Below are 20,064 nucleotides of genomic sequence, written 5' to 3' on the forward strand. Positions count from 1 at the left end.
GAAAGATATTACGTAATGGTTGTGGCAGGTCAGCAATGAAATGGAGAAAATTTTCGGGTCAGCAATACCACGTGGCACTATAGGAGTGGACGGAAGTTTTATTGTTTATGTATTTTAGCACAATTGTTCGTTATTTGTATAATGACACATAATTTACTACATTATGTTTTGGACATTGTAGAAAACTCTGATGAGATGAGACGACGTGTAGATGAACAACTCCAACTATTCATTTGGATTGGAAGTTTTCTTAAATAACTTAAATGTCTTTTAGATAAAATGTTTCTGAGTTTTAGAAGCACTTAAAGCACATCAAGTAAGATGCATTAATGATACCTTCTTGTTTCATACTTCATTAGTATTTTTACAAAGATTAATTTATTAAATATTTTCATAAAAAATATTTTCAGTTATTTTAAAATAAGTTTCCAAAAAACTAACTTTATATTTTTCTACTTTTTCTTTTTATATTATCCTTATTTGTTTTTCAAAGAAATTGGTAGTTATAGTATTGTTGCCGAAATAGCATAAGCAGTTGATTGTCGGATACTCTCGGTCCATTTTAGTTTTTCCTATTTTTGGTCCGTTAGGTTTATTGGGCTTGTACTATATTCCCTTTTACCCATTAGGCCTGTACTATTCTTGCTAATCATTTTTAAGGTTTTTTTATTTTTTATTTTTTTTATTTTATCTAAATGATCTTTGAGATTGACACACTTCTTCACTTTGATTCCTGATATTTGAAATTAACAGAAGTGGTCTCTGAGATTGTCCACATCAATTATTTTGGTCATTCCATGAAAAATCTCCATTAAATAAGAATAACATGACAAAAATACCCTCAATTCTAACAAATTATTTTGGCCCGTTGTTTATTAACTTGACAGTAATTTTGTCATTTTAGTCTTTATTTAACAGAATTTTCACAAAATGACCAAAATAATAAATGGTGGACAAACTCAGGGACTGTTTTTATTGATTTCAAATCTTAAATACCAAAATGAGAAGTTATGTCAGTCTTAAAATACCATTTTAGCTAAAATGTCTTTTGAATGTGCATTAGAAACTTTTTCTTCTTATTTTCTTTTTGAGATCTATTATTGGCATTTTAAAATTTAATTCTACACTTTTCATAAGAGTATATCTTTCCAAATAAAAATTTTAAAAGTGCATAATTTGACTTTTTTAGAGTATTAATAATAAATATCTTGTTTGTAATAGCCCGTTCCGGAAATTTTAAAAAACGTACGCGTGAAAAGACGATTTTGCCCCTAGCGAGATTTTTCGTTGTGTGGTTATTCTTTTTGGTTTGGTGTGGCTGGTTTTGCACCACACACTCTTCCCTACACTCACCCTCACCTTTCCCCTGCCCTGCACCCCCTATCCCGAGCCCTCTTTTTCCCATTTCCCCCTCCATTGTACGGACACACACACAAACACACCAAATCATCACAGATCGAAGAAACAAAGTACCTATCCATGCTCGTGAGGCTCGTAGGAGTCCAACCATACCCATTTCAGGTAAGGTTACCTTCGTTTTCACGTCGAACTCGAGATACCCGATTTTTGGCACTGTTCATGCACACGTAAATTGTAATGTTTTTGGGAATTTCAAGCTTGTAGGGAGCTTGGTGAGGTCCCTAGGAGGCTCGGGGTGGTTCGTTTGAAGGTTTTGGACGTCGGGATTGTGAGTTTCGAAGTTGGCCGGAAATGGTGGAGTTTTCCAGGTGAGATTTTGTGGATTTTAGCACTTGAAAGTGGTATGATTTTGTTCCTCTCGTTGTAAGCTTCATTTTGGTACCAATTTTGTGAAATTTGGTTGAAAAACGAAGAAGATAGGACGATTTAAAGATTTCGTGATTTTCCGGCGCCGACGAACGGAATATTCCGTCAGTTTGGACAGAATATTCCTTACGCCGTTGACGAAAACCGTTAAAGATAACGGAATATTCCTGACGGCGTTAACTGACGCCGTCAGCGTGCCAGGCATGTGCCTGCGCGTGGCCGGCGCTTGTGGCCGTGCCTTGGCCGGTGCGTGGGGGCTCGTGCGGCGGTGAAATTTTTTTCTAAAAATATGGGGATGATTCTGAGGTTGAGTAGATCACGTTGGTGTATTCATACACCCCATTTGAGCAATGTATGAGAAGTTATTTCTAAAGGTTGGTTATGTGCTTTAAAATTAACGTTTTTATAGTTGTTTCGCATATAGGTGAGACGTATCCCGAGGACGAGCGTGGTCACTGGAGGCAAGGGGGTTACGACCCTTCTACGTACCAGTGAGTGGGCTTTTGGTTTTCCGTATATACCTATATACTTATACGTTTCCCAGAAAATGAATTAAAATGTTTTTACATTATTATGCCATGTTTATTGGTTGCCGTTCGTTTATGCATTATTAGTCATACATATATACATGTGTATTGGTGCCGTGGACGCACAGGTAAGTGCCAGGTGAGTATGATTTTACATTTACGTTCAGTAGTGATTCTAGATACATAGAGAGCTCATAACCTGCACCCCCGGCGTTAGTGCTCCCGCCTAGAGTTGGGCACAGTCCTTCACGTGATGTTCACCTCTTGCACCACACGCTCATCTTGGATCCAAGTTAGGTGCACATGCTTGTCATACAGATCACTTTAGGTGGTTCCGACTCGTAGGTGACCCGCAATTATTCGCCCAGCCTTCACGTGATCGTAGCACTAGAGCGTACTTATATTACACCCAGGCCTGTTGTACAGACCACTTTAGATGGTTCCGACTCGTGTGCAGGTCTAGCTAGAGAGATGGAGATTTGAGCTCTAGATTCAGCCGTATAGGTCACGTTAGGTGACTCCGGCTGACAGATTATATGACATTGATATGACATTACCTGAGCACTTGCATTTTACTTTGAGGTTTTGGCATAGCATATTCCTGAGCATGATATATATATATATATTCTATTTTCTGGGAAGTATACAGGTTTTACGGCGAGGGGTTAAAACTTATTTATTAAATTGGTTTTCGGAAAGCTTTGTTTTTGCCCACTCACGCTTTTGTTTTGCGCCCCTTCAGGTTCTAGTTGGCTAGCACGTTTGGTGGCTTCCCTGAGGATTTTCCCGACATATCTGACAGACCACCACCAGTGTAGGACCACCTTCGGGTGTGCTTTTGTTGTGTTGTTTCCTTTTGGACTGCATTAGGCGTTCTTGCTCTGAACTTAGGGTTCACACTTACGCTTGCACTTGTTCGTTATTACCTTATGTAAAGCTAGTTTTTATTTATCCGTACTATTTATTATTATTTTATTAGCTTCCGCACTGTGCACATGGTTACGTCACTTCCACGTGACGGCCAGCATGCCTTGATCCCAATCGAGGTGTGTCATTGTTTTTAAAAATTATTTATGCATATATGATAAAAATATAATTGTAGGAATAAGGAGTGATTTCTTTTTTAGGAGTCGAATAATGTCCCAAATGATTAGTACCTCGACACGACCCACTACCACCCCTACTTCAAAGTAGCTCTAGAAGTGGGCACAATAACCCATCAATTGGTGATTCCAACCAGGTAATAGATTTGGTTCAGTTTGGTTTCTTTTATAAAATTTGCTCTAATGAGAATAAGTTGTTGATATATGACGAGTTATGTTTTGTAGACTTAAGCATAACCACTTTGAGTAAAATAAATGTGCTCCTTGTACGCAGTCGAGTGCTTTTTTGCAGATCAAATTAAATTACAATTCAACTTAAAAAAAAATTACTTGTATGAAAAGAAAACAAGAAGATATTGCTAATGCTTTCTTTTGCTTTCCGTGACGGCTTTTGGTGATGTCTACTTTTATCTACTGCATTTGTAATGGCTTGTGTCAACCAAATGGTGCAAAATGCAAGCAAACATGCCAAAAACGTCTCCGTTTTGCCTTCGCTTCTAACGAAGGGATTGCCGACTGCGTACCGAATATGAAAAATAATCGCGACTGCAGAGGATACAAACCCCATAAACAACGGCTAAGCACCTTTTTATTTATTTTGTTCATTTAATTTCAATTTTTGTCATTGACTAATTCGAAATTATTACAGCTCTTAAGAGCAGGAGCGCCATCGGTATGATCACTGACTGAAACAAACATAGAAAGTCTCCTCCGCTAGTCCAATCCAGCTGCTTTTGCAGAAAGCCAAAGATTTCAGCTGCAAATTCGAATTCGCAATGTTCGCCAAGCGGCTTTTGCAGAAAGCCATAAACAACTCTCAGGTAAAGTCGTATTCCAAGCATTCGATCGCCGCCACTTTTTTCTGTCATTTTTTTTTCGAATTTTTCAGTTTAGCTTCGTAATTTGCGTTTTTTTGATTAAAATTCCGTTTCTTTTTTGTTGGGGTGGATTAAATTCCGATGCTTTATCTTGTTAGTGTCCTGGAAAACTGGATATTGCATCAATGGATTATTTTTTATGATTATTTTTTATTCATTTCTGTGTATTTTTATGCTCGAATACTTGGATTGTATGAATTTGGAGCCTCTTACCCATTTTTCTTAAATTGGGATTTTGTATTGGAAATTGTTGGTTTCAGCATAATTTGCCATACGGGAGTTTGACGGCGGAAGACTTGGACCTGCGAGTTGCAGTTCACTATGGCATCCCATCCACGGCCTCCATTCTTGCTTTCGACCCGATTCAGCGCCTTTTGGCCATTGGAACAATGTGAGTTAAAATGCACCTACTCTCTTCTTTCTTCTTTTTTGTTTATGCTGTTTTCGTTGTGCGAATTGATCAAAAACCAATCTACTTAGCATTGCGCACTGTCGTGTGGTTAATGAGGTATCTTGCTGCAAAGCATTGCTGTTCCACATTTCTCGGAATTGCTATTCGTTTCTGTGGTCCCAGAACTTTTGAATGGCAAAATACACATGCATATTTGGTGAAGCATGCTTGTAGATACTGCAATGAAGGCATGATATTACGTACATCTATTTGGAGATATGATATCCCTGCATCACACAAATCACATTGTTGTTTTGATTCTTATTTGTTTGGTAGGCATGGGAGGATTAAAGTGATCGGTGGTGATGGTATTGAAGGACTCTTTATATCCCCGAAGCAACTGCCTTACAAATACATTGAGGTTTCTGTGTGCACCATTCATTCCCCTTGTTTAGTTACAAGGATGAAGTATCAATAGAAAAGTGTTTAGGGTGAAACTTTTTTTTTTTTTTTTTTGAATGATATATTTATATAACAACGATTATCGACATTGGTCATCTAATAGTGCCCTGTCTATCCCTTTATTTATTTATTTTTTTCTTCCACAAAGCTTCATCTAATAATGCTCCGGCTATGGAGAATTGGTGTTTTAGCAAGTCATTGACCAAATTTATTCACAACAACAACGATTATCGACAATCGCTCGGAAGTTTGAGAACTATTTAGCCCAAATGGGAAAAAGAAAAGAAAAAATCAATAAGATCGAAAAAGGAAAACAAGGCTCATCCAGCGAAAACATACACAGAAAGGATGGAGGCCAATAGCGAATGCCAAAGAAAAGTCATTTTCCGTATCAATTCGGAGTGGAAGAGGAAGGAAACGGTGCAGATGAGAGGAATGAAGCGGTGCTGCAAATCTCCCTAGCATGCCATGTGTGCAATTTGGGAATTTCACTGTCAAAGCACAAAAAGTAGGAACACATAAACATTAAAATAAGGGCAAAAATGTCAAAACACTGTTGCTTATGAACAGTGTTTTTCTCATTCCGCTTCAGTATATATAAATTTCAACAAATTATTCCGACGTGTACCAGAAACAAAAGCACATGAATTTACTTATGGGGATGAATAGTTTTATTGTTGGTCGTGACACAAGTTCAAACCTTCTTGGATTTTTCGCTTCGTGTATATAAAAAATGAGAGACTTGTTGAGTTGTTTAGGTGATAAGAAGGGATAAGATCCTCTCCAGATCTTCGGCTAAGGATCCTTACTGCTCGCAATCGGTGTAGACCTTGTAACCCGTCATCTAGGAGAAATTTTTAATTATGACGGAAATATAAATGGTATACCACCGCATATTTTTATGTAAATGATGAGAAATTTTATTTTTTAAGTTATTAACTTTTTAACATTAATATCTCACCGTTTAAACAGTGAGACATGATAACACTGGAAAAATCTCTCGTCATCCGGGTAGCCCCAAACAAAACCTCGACGATATACGGAGTGGCGGGAACGATCAGATTGCTTACAAGTAAGTCAATTGCTTGCTTTTACTCGCTTTGGAGTATTTCGAAACGAAAATGTGTAACTTTTTTCCGTTGTATTGTATAAATCTGTGGATTGAATGGCTATATTTCCAGGGAATGGTGTTTGTTTGCTGAATTGATGTGTTTGGTGCAGGAAATTATGCTCTTGTAATAACTTCGCGGACGGAAGTTGGGACTTATCTCGGCTTCCCTGTTTATCGAGTGACCTCGATGAGGTTTCTGTCCTACAACGAGGGTATGAAGAATTCAACTGCTCAGGAGGTAAGGGTTTTGATTCTTTTCATTCGTTAGCGAGTTTGAGAGTGACTTGGGATGTTTTAATTTTGTGATGTGTTTGTGCAGAAAAAGGATGAGGCGTACTTCATGGCTCTGTTGAAAACAGTCCAATCAACTCCGGGGCTGTACTTCTCGTACAAGACTGATATAACACTAAAGTAAATTCTTATGTCTATTTATGTATCTATTCGGTAAAGTGTTGTATTTCTTTATTTAATCATATATAATTGATCATTTCTACCAGCTTTCAAAGAAGATGTAAGTTAGTGGAAGGATGGATGGCCAAACCAATATGGAAGCAGGTTAGTTGGAAATTTGGAATATTGGGTTTATCGGGACCTGATTAGTTCTTAAAAGTGATTCATGTTATATACATCAGGTGCATATAAGCATATATATTGTCCACGCGTTTAGTTTACTAGGCATCCTCAACTCTTTCCAATTCAGAGGGTTAATGGGGAAAGAAAGGAAAACCGCCCTAAGGATTTGCCAACTTCTGTGTTTTTGTGCACTATACTTATCTTTTGTTCTCAAGGTGAAAGTATCAGCTCAATAAAGATGCCTTCTCAGTTCATATCCTTGAAAACATGCCATCCTTTGTGCAATTTTTTGGTTGTCAAGAGATTCTCCCTTCCCCTTTATCGAAAGGATTTTTTTGTCAGCACTAGAAGACGAGAAAGCATGAGTATCGAGTCAACTGACACACCATATCATATGGATGTTTATCAGTTTTTTCTCTTAATGCCATTTTAGCTCCTATCAAATGTTTACTTTACACATTATGATCTATGACTAGTAATTGCTTGGTAGTTTTTAACATTATTTGTGTTTTCAGGCTGACCCTCGATTTGTTTGGAACAGAAATCATTTGTGTTTTCAGGCTGATCCTCGATTTGTTTGGAACAGAAATCTTTTGGACCAACTTATCAAGTATAAGGTTAGATTTTCCATCTTTGAGGTCATAATTAGTTAAACAATTTAAAGTATTTTCTCGCTTACCACCACTTAATGTATATCTTTAAGGAAGAACAGCATTTCCAAAAGTCGTCAGTTCTTCGCGCACAAATTTTATTGCTAATGCTCATTAATTTTCTCATAGCAGCTTGATGGGTTCATTATTCCTCTAGTACAAGGAAATATCCTGAATTTACTGATTTCTTATGTGTATGTCCCTCTCTCTCTCTCTCCCTCTCTCTCTAAGATTGAGATTCAGAGTTTAGGTGAGTAATATGTTATGGTGTTCCGTGACCTACATTTAAGCTTCCAGACTGCACAGCTAAAGCTAAAGGCTTATCTGCCACACTTACGATAGTCTCAAGGAGGTGTACCCGGCATCTAGGCACAATCTTATAGAGATGATTGATTCTTGTAGTCACTTTTGTGTCCGTATCTGCATGTTTTGAAGGACTTAAACATGAAACACTGTAATGTGGTCTCGTAGGGACAAGAATGTGGAGAAGAGGAGCCAACCTTGATGGAGATGTTGCTAATTTTTTTGAAAGTGAGCAGTTGGTGGAGATTGAAGGTTTCCAGCCCTCATTATTGCAGGTAATTCTCATATGAAGGTTCAGAAAAGAAATGTGTGCTGAGGTATTATTGTATCGGAGTATTTTTAGTTACTATTATGTTTCTTTGCCTAAATAGGACATTAGCTTATATCATGGTGTCATTGTACATGTGATCAACTAAGTTGGCCGAGGATTAAACATTTGAGAAAAGTATATTCTGTTGAGAATGAATCCCATATTGATGGGAGGAGGGACCTTGCATGAGCTTATAAGTAAATTGGGCTAATCCCCATATTGCGAATTGGTTTTATGGTGGAACCTCAACTTTCTTCACATTCTGCGCTCCTTGTTGATGTGAGAAATATCATAATTGTAGAACTTTGTCATTCTTTTCTGAGGTTTATGGACTGCCCCTCACATAGATGAAACTTTTGTACAGTTTAGCAAGGATAGATTGGTTTTTGCCAACTTTTATACATTTAGAGAACTTTTTCAATACTATACTTTCTAAATATGCAGACGCTGTTTCACTATTAACCCTTAAGACTGATAATAGATTGGAAGTTTTGTCAAAAATTTTATTCAAGAAGATTTATTTATCTATTCCCTTTTTCTGAATAAAAACCTTCCATAATACTTTTGATATGTTTTTCAGATTCGAGGTTCAATTCTGCTTCTTTGGTAGCAAATTGTTGACATGAGCTATAAACCACAACTTAGGATTATTACTCATGAGCAGAGAGTAATTTGTTGCCAGAGATGCAAATCCATCCCTTTTTACTCATTTCTGGCTTCATGGTACAGTTCTTGTTAGAGTAGTTTCTGAATTTTCCCAATCTACTTACAGTCAAATGTTGCGGAGCACCTTTTTTTGATCTTTCCCAAAGATATGGAGAGACAATGGCAATAGACCTAACTGATAAAGTAAGGGTTTCTTCTCTTTTTAACTTTTTACTTTGAATTTAACAATCCTTGCACACTGGTTCACCTTTACGTTAAGCTGAAAAGTTTGCAATTTTTTTCCTTCAAATTGTGTTTGTACGACATGCTCACCTTTTTGTGGCTCTGGGATTCACTAAATAAGCAATGGTGTCTATAACTCGTCCCAGCTGATTGCTTGTGCTACACAAGTTTTACTGTTTTTTTAATTGTATGCAAAGTATATGTTGTTTCATATATTTCCAGTTGTTATAAGCTTTCCATTTATTGTTATTTGTAGCATGGTGATGAAGGTCAACTAAGCACGGCATTTTCTGCTGAAATGCAAAATCTACCAAACATGAGGTGACAATTTGCATACTTATGTATGCAACTATGTTGGCTCCCAACTGAATCATTTTCCCACTTCAAGTGGATTCCTTTTTTGTTTTCGAGGTTGCTTAAAATGAAGTCAGTTCTATTGGTTGGCATTGGGAACAATGTCAGAAATGAGATTTTGTTCTCAACTTACTAGTGTTTTTGTAGCAGATACGTTTCATTTGACTTTCAACATGTATGTGGTAACTCAAACTTTGAAAACCTAAAGGTTCTATACGAGCAGATCTCAGAGCCATTTGAAAAGCAAGTGTAATGAAAGCGTAATATCTGATTGAATTAAGTATGCCAAAATCCAGGTATGCTGGGTATATGTAATACTGTTTTTAATCAAAACTGTTCCAGCTGAGCAGATACTTCCTTGTAGATGCGAAGGGCAATATACTTGAGGAGAAGAACTGCATTGATCGCCTTGATTGAACAAATGTTACTCAGGTTTCTAAGAAAATTACCTAGTGTGATTGATCTTAATAATTTGTGCCAATATGATATACCATATGCCATTGCATGAGTAAACTGAGATTTGACATTCAATTGTTTACTGCATCTTTATTTTGTAGAGTTGCTTGGCCCAGAAGTCTCTAGATGCACAGTTGCAGAGGACTGGAGTGCTGGATTCTTCTGAAAGCATTTCTATGTTTGCTGAAGACTACCAAACATTTAGAGCATGTATGGAATTATTCGTGTCATGTATCCTATCTTTCATAAATGATCAAACGATGTCTATAATAAGTTGTTATACTTATTCTCAATTCCGGGTCTTTGGTGTGGGCGGAGCAAGGTGACGAGATAAGCCTCGACTACGCAGGGACATATGCCCTTAAAGGGGACCTGGTTAGGTAAATTCAACTGTATAGTATGACTTGAATCATGGACTCTATGTGTGTGTGTATAGATATATATATATACACACATATATAATGTAATTATGTATATATGTCCTTTTTTTTCGAATCATATTCTGGATCCATATTACCGCAGATAAGGGAAGCAGACATTTGGAGGAATAATTAAAGATGGGATGAGTGCTCTTTCAAGATATTTTTTGAATAACTTTCAGGATGGCATTCGGCAGGTAAACTGCCTCTCTTTGGCAAATAGAATATTCCTCATCTGCATGAAAGCAAGTGACTTCCATGTATATATACTTGCTTAAAATAAGTTTCAAATTTGTTCAGGATGCTATGGATCTTATCAGTGGCCACCATGCAGTTAGAAGGGATATTTCACCATCCCGTGCTGAATCTTTTTCTGTACGTACAATGAATCTTTCAAAGAAATTGAAGTTCCTGAATTCCTTGTCTGGTTTTATATATCCCTTTGTTATCAGTTATACAGATCCCAGGTAGGATAATAAAATATTGGTTCATCTTCTCGGAACCTCAATATTTTAGTTTATGATGGTTTGGGGAGTACCCTGATGGTTCAATTGCATCTCTTGAAAGTAAATTTAGTAAGAAATCATGCCTACTTTAGCAAATACGAGCGATATTTAATGGATATGCTTTTAGTAATGAAAGGAGAAGTAAAATTCAATTCTAGCAAACTTGATGTTTGATTGGCCAGCTTGGCATGTAATCATCATTAGTTGGCCGCGAATGTAGGTAACTTGTGCCACTTTTAAAATGCCTTCACTGAATCTATGGTCAAGTTTTAAGTGAGAACAAACATTGCAGTATCTACCGGTGGCATCAGCTTTGCTAATTGGAGGGTTGACATTGACATCCGTCACACTTCAACAAGGTATTACTATTATTTGGTTTTGCCTGAAATCTTAGCACATGGAACTTTGTTCTCAGGTGCGAGTTCTATTCAATATTCACTAAGACCTGAGAAATTTCGAATCCAACTTGCAGCGGGTCGAAATGCCCAACAGTATATGTCTTCTGTTCTTTGTGCTGGAGTGACTGCTGGAGGTGCGGCAGCCGTTAAAGCTAACGGAAGGTAATTCTGTTTGAGACCTCGCTTGTGCAGACTAGTGTAACATTATTCTGAACTCGTTCATTCAAACCGTAGAGTTACTGTGTTGCAAGCCTTGTAATTTCGTAGCTAATATTTACAAGTGACTTGTGGTTAAAATGGTAAACTTGTTTTACTGTTTCCAGTTGCAGCCGATAAATTACTTAGTACATTTGGCCACGAGTTCAAATGGCAGTACAATTGGATATGGTACACTCCTTTAGACATTGTTTTGATAATCTTATGCAATCCAAACAAATCGAAATCGCTCTGAATTTACTCCAAATCTAACATGATTTCAACTGGACGGAATACTTACAATGCCCTTTTGTATTTACTGATGCCAGTTAAACTCATCTCTTCTTGATCGTTGTTAACTTTGCAAACCCTGACTAGAAATAAATATAAAAAGCAGTACGAGAAAATCTGTCCTATCGCCAATTGTTCTCTCGTGTAAAACCTAGTTCTATACAAACTTTGATTGAAAACTTTCTAGGGGGATGACAAGGATCAGACTCTTGTGGACTAAGTTGGTCTGACTCTTCCTTTCCTTCTAAGCTGTGGACTAAGTTGGTCTATCTTAATATCTGTGGCCAACCAATCTCAAGTGTTTTTTTCTTACATGTGATAAGATTTCTTAATTTCTGTTGGCTAACTAAGTTGGTCTATCTTAATTTCTGTGGCCATCCAATCTCAAGTGCTTTTTCTTACATGCGATAAGATTTCCTAATTTGTGTGCGCTAGCTACTAAGTTGGTCTATCTTAATTTCTGTGGCCATCCAATCTCAAGTGTATTTTCTTACATGTGATAGGATTTCTTCTCTTTTGTGCTTCTGTGCAAATTAAACTTTGGTTTTCTGGTTTTCCATTTCTCTTTGAACGATGGTGGAGCATTCACGTACTATTCGTAATCTGGTTTTGTTGAAATTCCTGCATGGCTTCTTTCTCTTAGTCTTATGCATGATGAGCACATGTCCGGAATCTGCAGCATTTCCTAGCCCTACCCTGCTTGGAAACGAATCTGATCGCTTGGCTTTGCTAGACTTCAAGAAAAGAATAACTGAAGATCCCCTCAGTGTCATGAGCTCGTGGAATCATTCCATCCACTTCTGCAGTTGGGTAGGCATTACATGCCACCGTGCCACCCAAAGAGTCTTGATTCTGGACCTGCAAGATAAACAATTGGTAGGCTCCATTCCACCTTCCATTGGGAATCTTACTCGTCTAATTGAAATAAGCTTGGGAATCAACAACTTTCATGGTGAAATTCCTCAAGAATTGGGTCGACTGCGGACCTTGGAAAGTCTCAACCTGTCTTTCAATTCTTTCGGCGGGAAACTTCCGACTAATATGTCCCACTGTACACAACTCAGATTTTTGGATCTTTTATCCAATAAGATTATTGGGTCAATTCCACGCCAACTCAGTTCATGGTTGAGTTTGACTGTTCTACAACTTGGAAAAAATAATCTCAGTGGAACCATCCCAGGTTGGATAGGAAATTTTTCTTCTTTGAGGAGTCTTAGACTTGGCAGCAACAATTTTCAAGGAAACATACCAAATGAGCTCGGGCATATAACAACCTTGGAAATATTCATAGTTGCGGACAATCATTTGTCTGGTATGCTCCCTTCTTCAATTTATAATATTTCTTCCATAAACAGGTTCGGTGTTGCTGGAAACAATTTCCATGGAGAGCTACCACCAAATCTCGGCATCCTGCTTCCTAATCTCGTAAAATTTTACTGTGATATAAACAATTTCACAGGAAATATTCCTCTATCATTGTCAAATGCTTCTAGACTTCAGCTGATTGATTTTGCTAAAAATGACTTCACGGGGACAGTCCCTGGAGAAAGTCTCGGAAGCTTGCGAAGCTTAATTTGGCTAAACTTTGTAGTCAATCGACTGGGAAATGGAAAACTAGGTGATTTGAGTTTTCTCAATTTCTTGACTAATTGTACTAGTCTTGAAATTTTGGGTCTTAACGATAATCGTTTTGGAGGAGAAATCCCGAGATCCATAGCCAACCTTTCGACCCAACTACAAGTTCTTGTTATGGGGAAGAATATGTTACATGGAAGCTTCCCAAACGGCATCGGAAATCTGATAAACCTCATTGTTCTAGAGATGGCTGGGAACTATTTGGCGGGTGTTGTCCCTGAAGAAATTGGGAAGCTCAAGAAGATAGGGAAACTGTATTTGTATGATAACAAATTTTCCGGGCCAATTCCATCGTCCCTTGGTAATATGACTTCATTGATAGGGCTCTACATGGAGAAAAACAATTTTCAGGGAAGTATACCTCCAAGTCTTGGAAATTGCCAGAACCTGTTACTACTTTCACTTTATAATAACAATCTAACAGGCAGCATACCTCAAAAGCTTATGGAGCTTTCAACCCTTTCAATTTCTTTGGACCTGTCTGAAAATTATTTGACTGGTCCACTGCCAAGTAATGTGGGTGATCTGGTGCATCTCACATGGCTATATGTATCAAACAACAAGTTATCAGGTGAAATCCCCAGCACCATCAGCAGTTGTACTAGTTTGGGGGGCTTGTACTTGGACGACAACAAATTTGAAGGAACAATTCCTCAGTCTCTTAAAGATTTAAAGGGCTTGGAAGAACTTGACATCTCAAGCAATAACTTATCCGGGCAGATTCCTGACTTCTTAGGCAAGCTTGGAGCACTTAAGTATCTCAATCTTTCTTATAATGATTTTGAAGGCGAGTTGCCTAAAGAAGGAATTTTTTCAAATGTCAGTGGTGCCTCAGTTCTTGGAAATCATAGGCTCTGTGGTGGCATCCCACAATTACATCTACCTACATGCCACAAAAACAAACACCATTCATCTGGAGGACCATTTCCCCCAAAAGTGGTCATCCCTATATCTTGTGCACTTGCATTCATAATTGCTCTATCATGCTTCTTCAGTGCTCGTTCAATGCTGAAAAAGTCAAGAGATGGACTTGTAACTTCACGTTCTTATAAGGATTGGAAATTTGGTGTTTCCTACTCACAACTTGTTGAATCGACTAATGGTTTCTTGGTGGATAATTTGATTGGTTCCGGAAGTTTTGGTTCTGTTTATAAAGGGGTAATTCCTAGCGATGGAACGGTAGTTGCTATTAAGGTATTAAACCTTCAACAACAAGGAGCGTCCAAGAGTTTCAATGATGAATGCAAAGCTTTAAGAAGTGTCAGGCACAGAAATCTTGTCAAGATCATAACTGCATGCTCGAGCATTGATAATCATGGTAGAGACTTCAAAAGTCTAGTCTTCGAGTTCATGCCAAATGGAAGTCTTGACTCGTGGTTGCATCCTAGAGATGAGGAGCAATCTCCAAGTAAGAGATTGAATTTTATGCAAAGATTGAACATAGCCATTGATGTTGCTTCTGCATTAGATTACCTCCACAACCATTGTGAAACGTCCATTGTTCATTGTGATCTAAAGCCGAGCAATGTACTTCTTGATGAAGACATGGTAGCCCATGTTGGGGACTTTGGTTTAGCAAGGTTCCTCTTGGAAGCATCAAATGATCCTTCTCTCAGTCAAATAATGTCATCGCAACTAAAGGGTTCTATAGGTTACATTCCTCCAGGTATGAGTTTCCATCATTCTAATTTATTTTTTCGGTTCTTAATTATTAACTTATTACTAAAAACCAATTAATTAAATTCTATTTATTAAAGATATACTATTGATTCTTTCTCCTGGAAACAAGTAACATTAATCTGAAATAAGATATCAATTTTAATAGTCAATTGCATGTGACATCTTATTGTCTATATGTATGTCATGGCAGAGTACGGCATGGGAGGCCAAGTTTCCATACAGGGAGATGTTTACAGCTACGGGATACTTTTGCTAGAAATGTTCACAGGAAAAACACCTACTGATGACATGTTCATCGAAGGTCTAAGCATTTACAAATTCGCAGCCATGGGTTTGCCCGACCATGTCATGGACGTTGTTGACCCTTCATTGCTCCTCGACCTCGAAGCTGATGGTAGTGTTAACGATGACAGATACGAAAGGACTGCGCTGCCCAGACGTAACAATCATGGAATGGTGAAAGCAAAAAAGGTAGAGGAATGCTTGTTTGCTGTGATGCAGATAGGACTTTCCTGCTGTGCAGTATCACCAAGGGAGCGGATGCTTCTGAATATGGTTGTTGGTAAAATGAGTGCAATTAAAGACTCGTACCTCAAAGTTCAAGAAGGCTAAACAATGGCAAAGATATGCTGCTTGTGGTTTTTCTTTTCTTGTTTTTCTGTACCTTTCCTACCATCGTTTTGAACCTTGCCTCTTTTATGTTAGCGGTTGTTTTATAGGGACGAAGTTTTCATTTGTATGACTTGAAGCTTTCAAAATCTTATTTGTGTGGAGCTATTTGTAATTGTCTTGGTTATGTCTATCCTGTTTAGAATCTGATAAACTCAATGCTGAAGCAGTTTATAACATTTCAGTCTCATATATTCTTCCCAGATGGTTGCATGTGCTACACAAGTTTTGTTGGATTTTTTTTTTTTGGTAGCATGTAGGTTATGGTTGTGACGAAGGATGAAAGATTGTTTTAAGGCACGTATAAATATGTTGCCGTTCATAATCTATTTGCCCCGACATACAATGTACAAAAGGGATATGCGAATAAGCCTTGCGGATACAGTTAAGCCTGACGTTATGCCTATTGTTTATCCAAGTTTTGCACACTCCTAAAACAAAGTCCAAACACTCAAAGAGATAGACAAGAATGGTCAAGATTTAACTTGAAATTGATACTGCATATTTAGTTTTTAGGCTTTTGTTATGTCAAATAATAGGAATATAAAGATAATTCTCACTTTTTTTTCTTCTCTCTAGCCTTGATATCGCTTACATGAATTTCTATATTGTGTCGTGTTCTTTCTAAAACATTTGATCGAGTTGATTTTATAGGCAGATAAATACGATAGCATGCCTCAAAAACCCATTATTCCATTCTTTTATGTTTTCCGCAAATAAATTTATTTTATTATAACAGGTCGTCCCCCTTTACAACATAATTGGTAAATAAGAAAAACAAATTTTGTTATATGAATTTTTTTTAAACAAACGATATTATCAATAGGGAAGTGGATCAAGTATTTAACGATAATGTGGTAGAAATTCGTTTTTACCGTGAGTCAAAACCTCTCCATTTACCCCTATGTCAGCCAAGCCCAGCTCCCCCAATCGCTCTGATCCCCTGTTACAGTAACATCCCTTCATCCGAGTCCTCTCCAGCTATCTTTAGTAAGCTTTGCTCTTTTCGCTTCTCGTTCTTCCTCTCTAGTTTTCGCATATGTAGAAAACTACTGCTGTATTTTGATTATTTCCATCTAAAACTCAAATTTCTAGCCGAATGCGCATTCGATTACTTGTTTTAGGGTTCCTGTTCTGTTCAATTTATTAATCGTTTCATCTATTTACACAGCATGTGCAATTCCCACAATTTGTTTTCTGAGATGGGAATTAGGCAAACATCGGAAGCACCCAGAAGTTGACCGAGTAATTAGAAATTAAAATTTTTGGATTTTTTGGGTTTTTTTTGGTATTGGAGTTATGGGGCAATGAACTACTTTGCATTGATGAATTGGTGTGACAAAAGTAAACCACTTTTATTATTTTTGTGCATGGTTGCAAAAACAGATCATGTTTTGCTTAGCTTCTGGAAATCATTTTGTTTTGTTCATCATCGAGACTTAGCCAATATTCTAATCAGGTATTTTTCTTAGGAAACTTGCTTGTTGCTGCTTGTATGTTTGACTGTTGTACTTTCTCGTTCGATACGTTTCCAACCTACTCTCATTCTGTGGCTAGTCTAGTTAAGGAATTAATGACTTCCATAATTCTCACTCGTAATCTTTGTATGTGGCATGCATCTATGGATGTTTGAACTCCTCGGTGTTCTTGGAGCTTTGTTAATCCAATTTCATATCTGATTTAAGATTCAGTAGATGAACTTGGCATTTCCTTTTTATCTTCTACTGAAGGGGACTCCATGCTAAAGATTGCTCAGTAAGTCGACGCTATACTCTTAAAAATCTTTCAAAATCTCAATTGAGTACGCCCCGCTTAATGATTTTGGCTACGTTGTGTGTCCTACCCTTTGCTCCCGAGTCCGATCCCTTCCCCCGAGATTAGGGTAGTCAAAAGAAAGGACCCCATTACTATGTGATTCAAAACTTATGGTCTACAAATGAACACCTTTGTTAGATGATCGAACCATTCAGATTTCGATCAAGCTCTATGGAATGTGAAGAGTCATATAAGTGTGAATTTACAAAAATATTATTCACATCTCTTCTTAAGAACATAGATCATTTGCGTGAGTGAGATTATTGGAAAACATATATTTCAATACGCACGTATGTGTATAATACATTTTTAGTACATTAGAGTTGTTAAATGTATATTTCAATGAATCATTCTGACGTGTACAACAAACAGAAACACACAAATTTACGAACGAGGATAAATAATTGACAAATTGTTTTATTGTCGGTCGCCGCACAATTTCAAACCTCATTGGATTTCCCACTTCATGCATAAAAGATTGAGACTTGTTGAGTTGTTGAGGTGATAAGAAGATACAAATTTGTTTTAATACAATTGAAAGCGATTTTAGAGAAAATGTTTGGTTTTTAGTTAAAATGGTCTCTAAAATTGGTATAACTACTCACTTTGGTCCCTATGATTTATAATCGATATAAATGGTCCATAAAATTGCTCATCGTCAATCATTATGGTCATTTCGTGAAAAATCTCAATTAAATTGCAGATATTTTTGTCAAATCAACCCTTCCACTTGAACTGTTGGTTTCTTCAATTTCCCTGAGATTTTGCACAGAAAACCAAAATAATTGCCGGTTGACAATCACATGGATTACTTTTATTGATTTTAAATCTCAAATGACCATTTTGCTTAAAAAAACCACAATGTTTTTGAATTCTAAAAGTACATGAAGTACTTTTTTAGGGTTTACTTGTGTTTTTACTAAAAACTGTTTTCAAAAATATTTTCACTTAAAACGCTTTCAGTTATTTGAAAATCACTTCTAAACGAGTTTTTTTTTTTAATATTTGTGCCACATAGAAGCCACCACAACCATCATTGGCTGGTCAAAAATGCCAATTGGCAACAGCAGGATCTCCTAAAAGATGATCACTTGCAGCAATTGGTACACGTCATGAACCAAGTTTCTCATTTCAAGCAGCGCAGCAGCTTGTTTGCTGAACATTTCTCATGGCAGCCAAATTCTCTCATCACTAAAAGTCAAGGCAATTTTGTCACCTACCCTTCAACTTCACAGCAATCAGCAATTGCTTGGAGCTGCACCCCACTTAAATGTTCTCCCATCATCACACACGCTAGTGACTAGTTTAGTGACTAGGACTGGGAACATAATAAGATCAAGTTCGAGTCAGTCTAACTAGTGATACAATGAAGCAGTATTGATTTTCATTTGTAAGTTTGAGGTCCCATATTTGATTCACATTAATAGCGAGAATGTTTAATATCTAGTAAGTGGTTGACCCATTGTGTGGCCTAAACCAGCCACTTAAATGCAGAATAATGTTGTATCCAAAGAGTTCTTTTAGCTGCCACCGGCACCCCCCCCCCCGCGCGCGCGCGCGTGCAATAGACAATCCCCTTTATATGAGTCTTTCATGCAACAGAAATGCTACCTCAAGTCAATTGTATACTATTGTATGGAAGAACAATATGGTTAACTGCTATCCAACTCAATAGTGGTCTCTTTACTTACCAAGAACGAGAATGCAAGTATGAGTATAATTCTCACTCCTGACATCATGAGTTTACTAAAATGCAAGGAATAAAAAGATAACATAATCCCTTATTAACTCATCCGAAAAGTAAGTACGCATGCCTTAAAGTACAACTGAAAAATGAGTTCCATCTCATCGAAATAGTCCAGTGCATGCCGAACCAACAAGTGACAACCAAAGCATCCATCCTTCACACTTCTTTTGTACTTAGCCATTTAACTTCCCCCCGCTTGCACCAATGCAAACATTGACTATTTAGAAAGACATCCCTCCCCCGAGGGTTTAACCTCCCCACCACCCCCAAAACTCAAAATCAATGACTTGGCTTCACACAATCCCTCCACTTGGCAGCCTCGAGACGTGTTGCCCCATCATCCGGGCAGCCACAAACCAAACCCCTCATCTTTTCTGCCCTTATTTTTCTGCCCTTTGTTTGTCAAATCAAAACCAACACCCATTACCCACCCCCCCCCACCCTCACCCCCACCCCCACCCCCCTCTTCCCCTCTTTTGACAAAAACACGTGCAAAAAACACTCAAAAGAATCACAAACCAAAACATATTTCCCCTTTCCTTCCTCTCCCACCACTTTGAACACCTTCATACTCCTCTGGCTTCACTACGAGACAAAACCCACCGAGATCTTTCAGTTATATACATCACCCCCCCTCTCTCTCTCTCTCTAATGGCATCCAACTGCACACGGGTCTCCGTCTGAGCCTCACCTCCTCTGTTTTCCTCTCTCTCTCTCTCTCTGAAAAAAAAAAACAAAATGCATGAACCTTACGCTTGAAGTATCCTCACCCATTAGCGTTACTTGCCCACAAAGCAAATCAAAAACCAAAATCCCAAAAGAAATCCCCCACCTTTCGAATCCCACCTCCTATTTAATCCCACCCATCTCTCTGTTTTTCGTCGCCATTAAAACCCCAGAAAGCTTTGCTGTTTTTGT

At 37.7% G+C, this 20,064-nt stretch overlaps 2 protein-coding genes and 1 pseudogene across 3 annotated transcripts; all 3 read left to right on the forward strand.

Moving 5' to 3' along the window:
* The first annotated feature begins 4,057 nt into the window (after window positions 1-4,057).
* LOC125476921 lies at window positions 4,058-5,185 on the forward strand. 2 transcript variants are annotated; one of them, XM_048583563.1, is made up of 3 exons: window positions 4,058-4,236; window positions 4,554-4,684; window positions 5,021-5,185. In XM_048583563.1, the coding sequence occupies exons 1-3, from the start codon at window positions 4,192-4,194 to the stop codon at window positions 5,160-5,162; spliced, it is 318 nt and encodes a 105-aa protein (XP_048439520.1). In that variant the 5' UTR covers window positions 4,058-4,191; the 3' UTR covers window positions 5,163-5,185. The 2 variants fall into 2 exon arrangements, with proteins under 2 accessions (XP_048439520.1, XP_048439521.1); XM_048583564.1 differs by having other exon boundaries at window positions 4,059-4,236; window positions 4,774-5,080.
* Window positions 5,186-6,124: 939 nt separating this feature from the next.
* LOC103942138 lies at window positions 6,125-11,516 on the forward strand (annotated as a pseudogene).
* A 1,397-nt stretch (window positions 11,517-12,913) lies between these two features.
* LOC103930557 (probable LRR receptor-like serine/threonine-protein kinase At3g47570) lies at window positions 12,914-15,774 on the forward strand. Its single transcript, XM_009339903.2, has 2 exons — window positions 12,914-14,901; window positions 15,106-15,774. Exons 1-2 carry the CDS (start codon window positions 12,915-12,917, stop codon window positions 15,525-15,527), a joined length of 2,409 nt encoding a protein of 802 aa, XP_009338178.2. The 5' UTR covers window position 12,914; the 3' UTR covers window positions 15,528-15,774.
* The last annotated feature ends 4,290 nt before the right edge of the window (window positions 15,775-20,064 follow it).

The sequence above is a fragment of a genome, unplaced genomic scaffold (genome assembly GCF_019419815.1).
Source record: "Pyrus x bretschneideri cultivar Hongxiangsu unplaced genomic scaffold, Pyrus_bretschneideri_v1 Contig2, whole genome shotgun sequence".
Classification (NCBI taxonomy): Eukaryota; Viridiplantae; Streptophyta; class Magnoliopsida; order Rosales; family Rosaceae; genus Pyrus; species Pyrus x bretschneideri.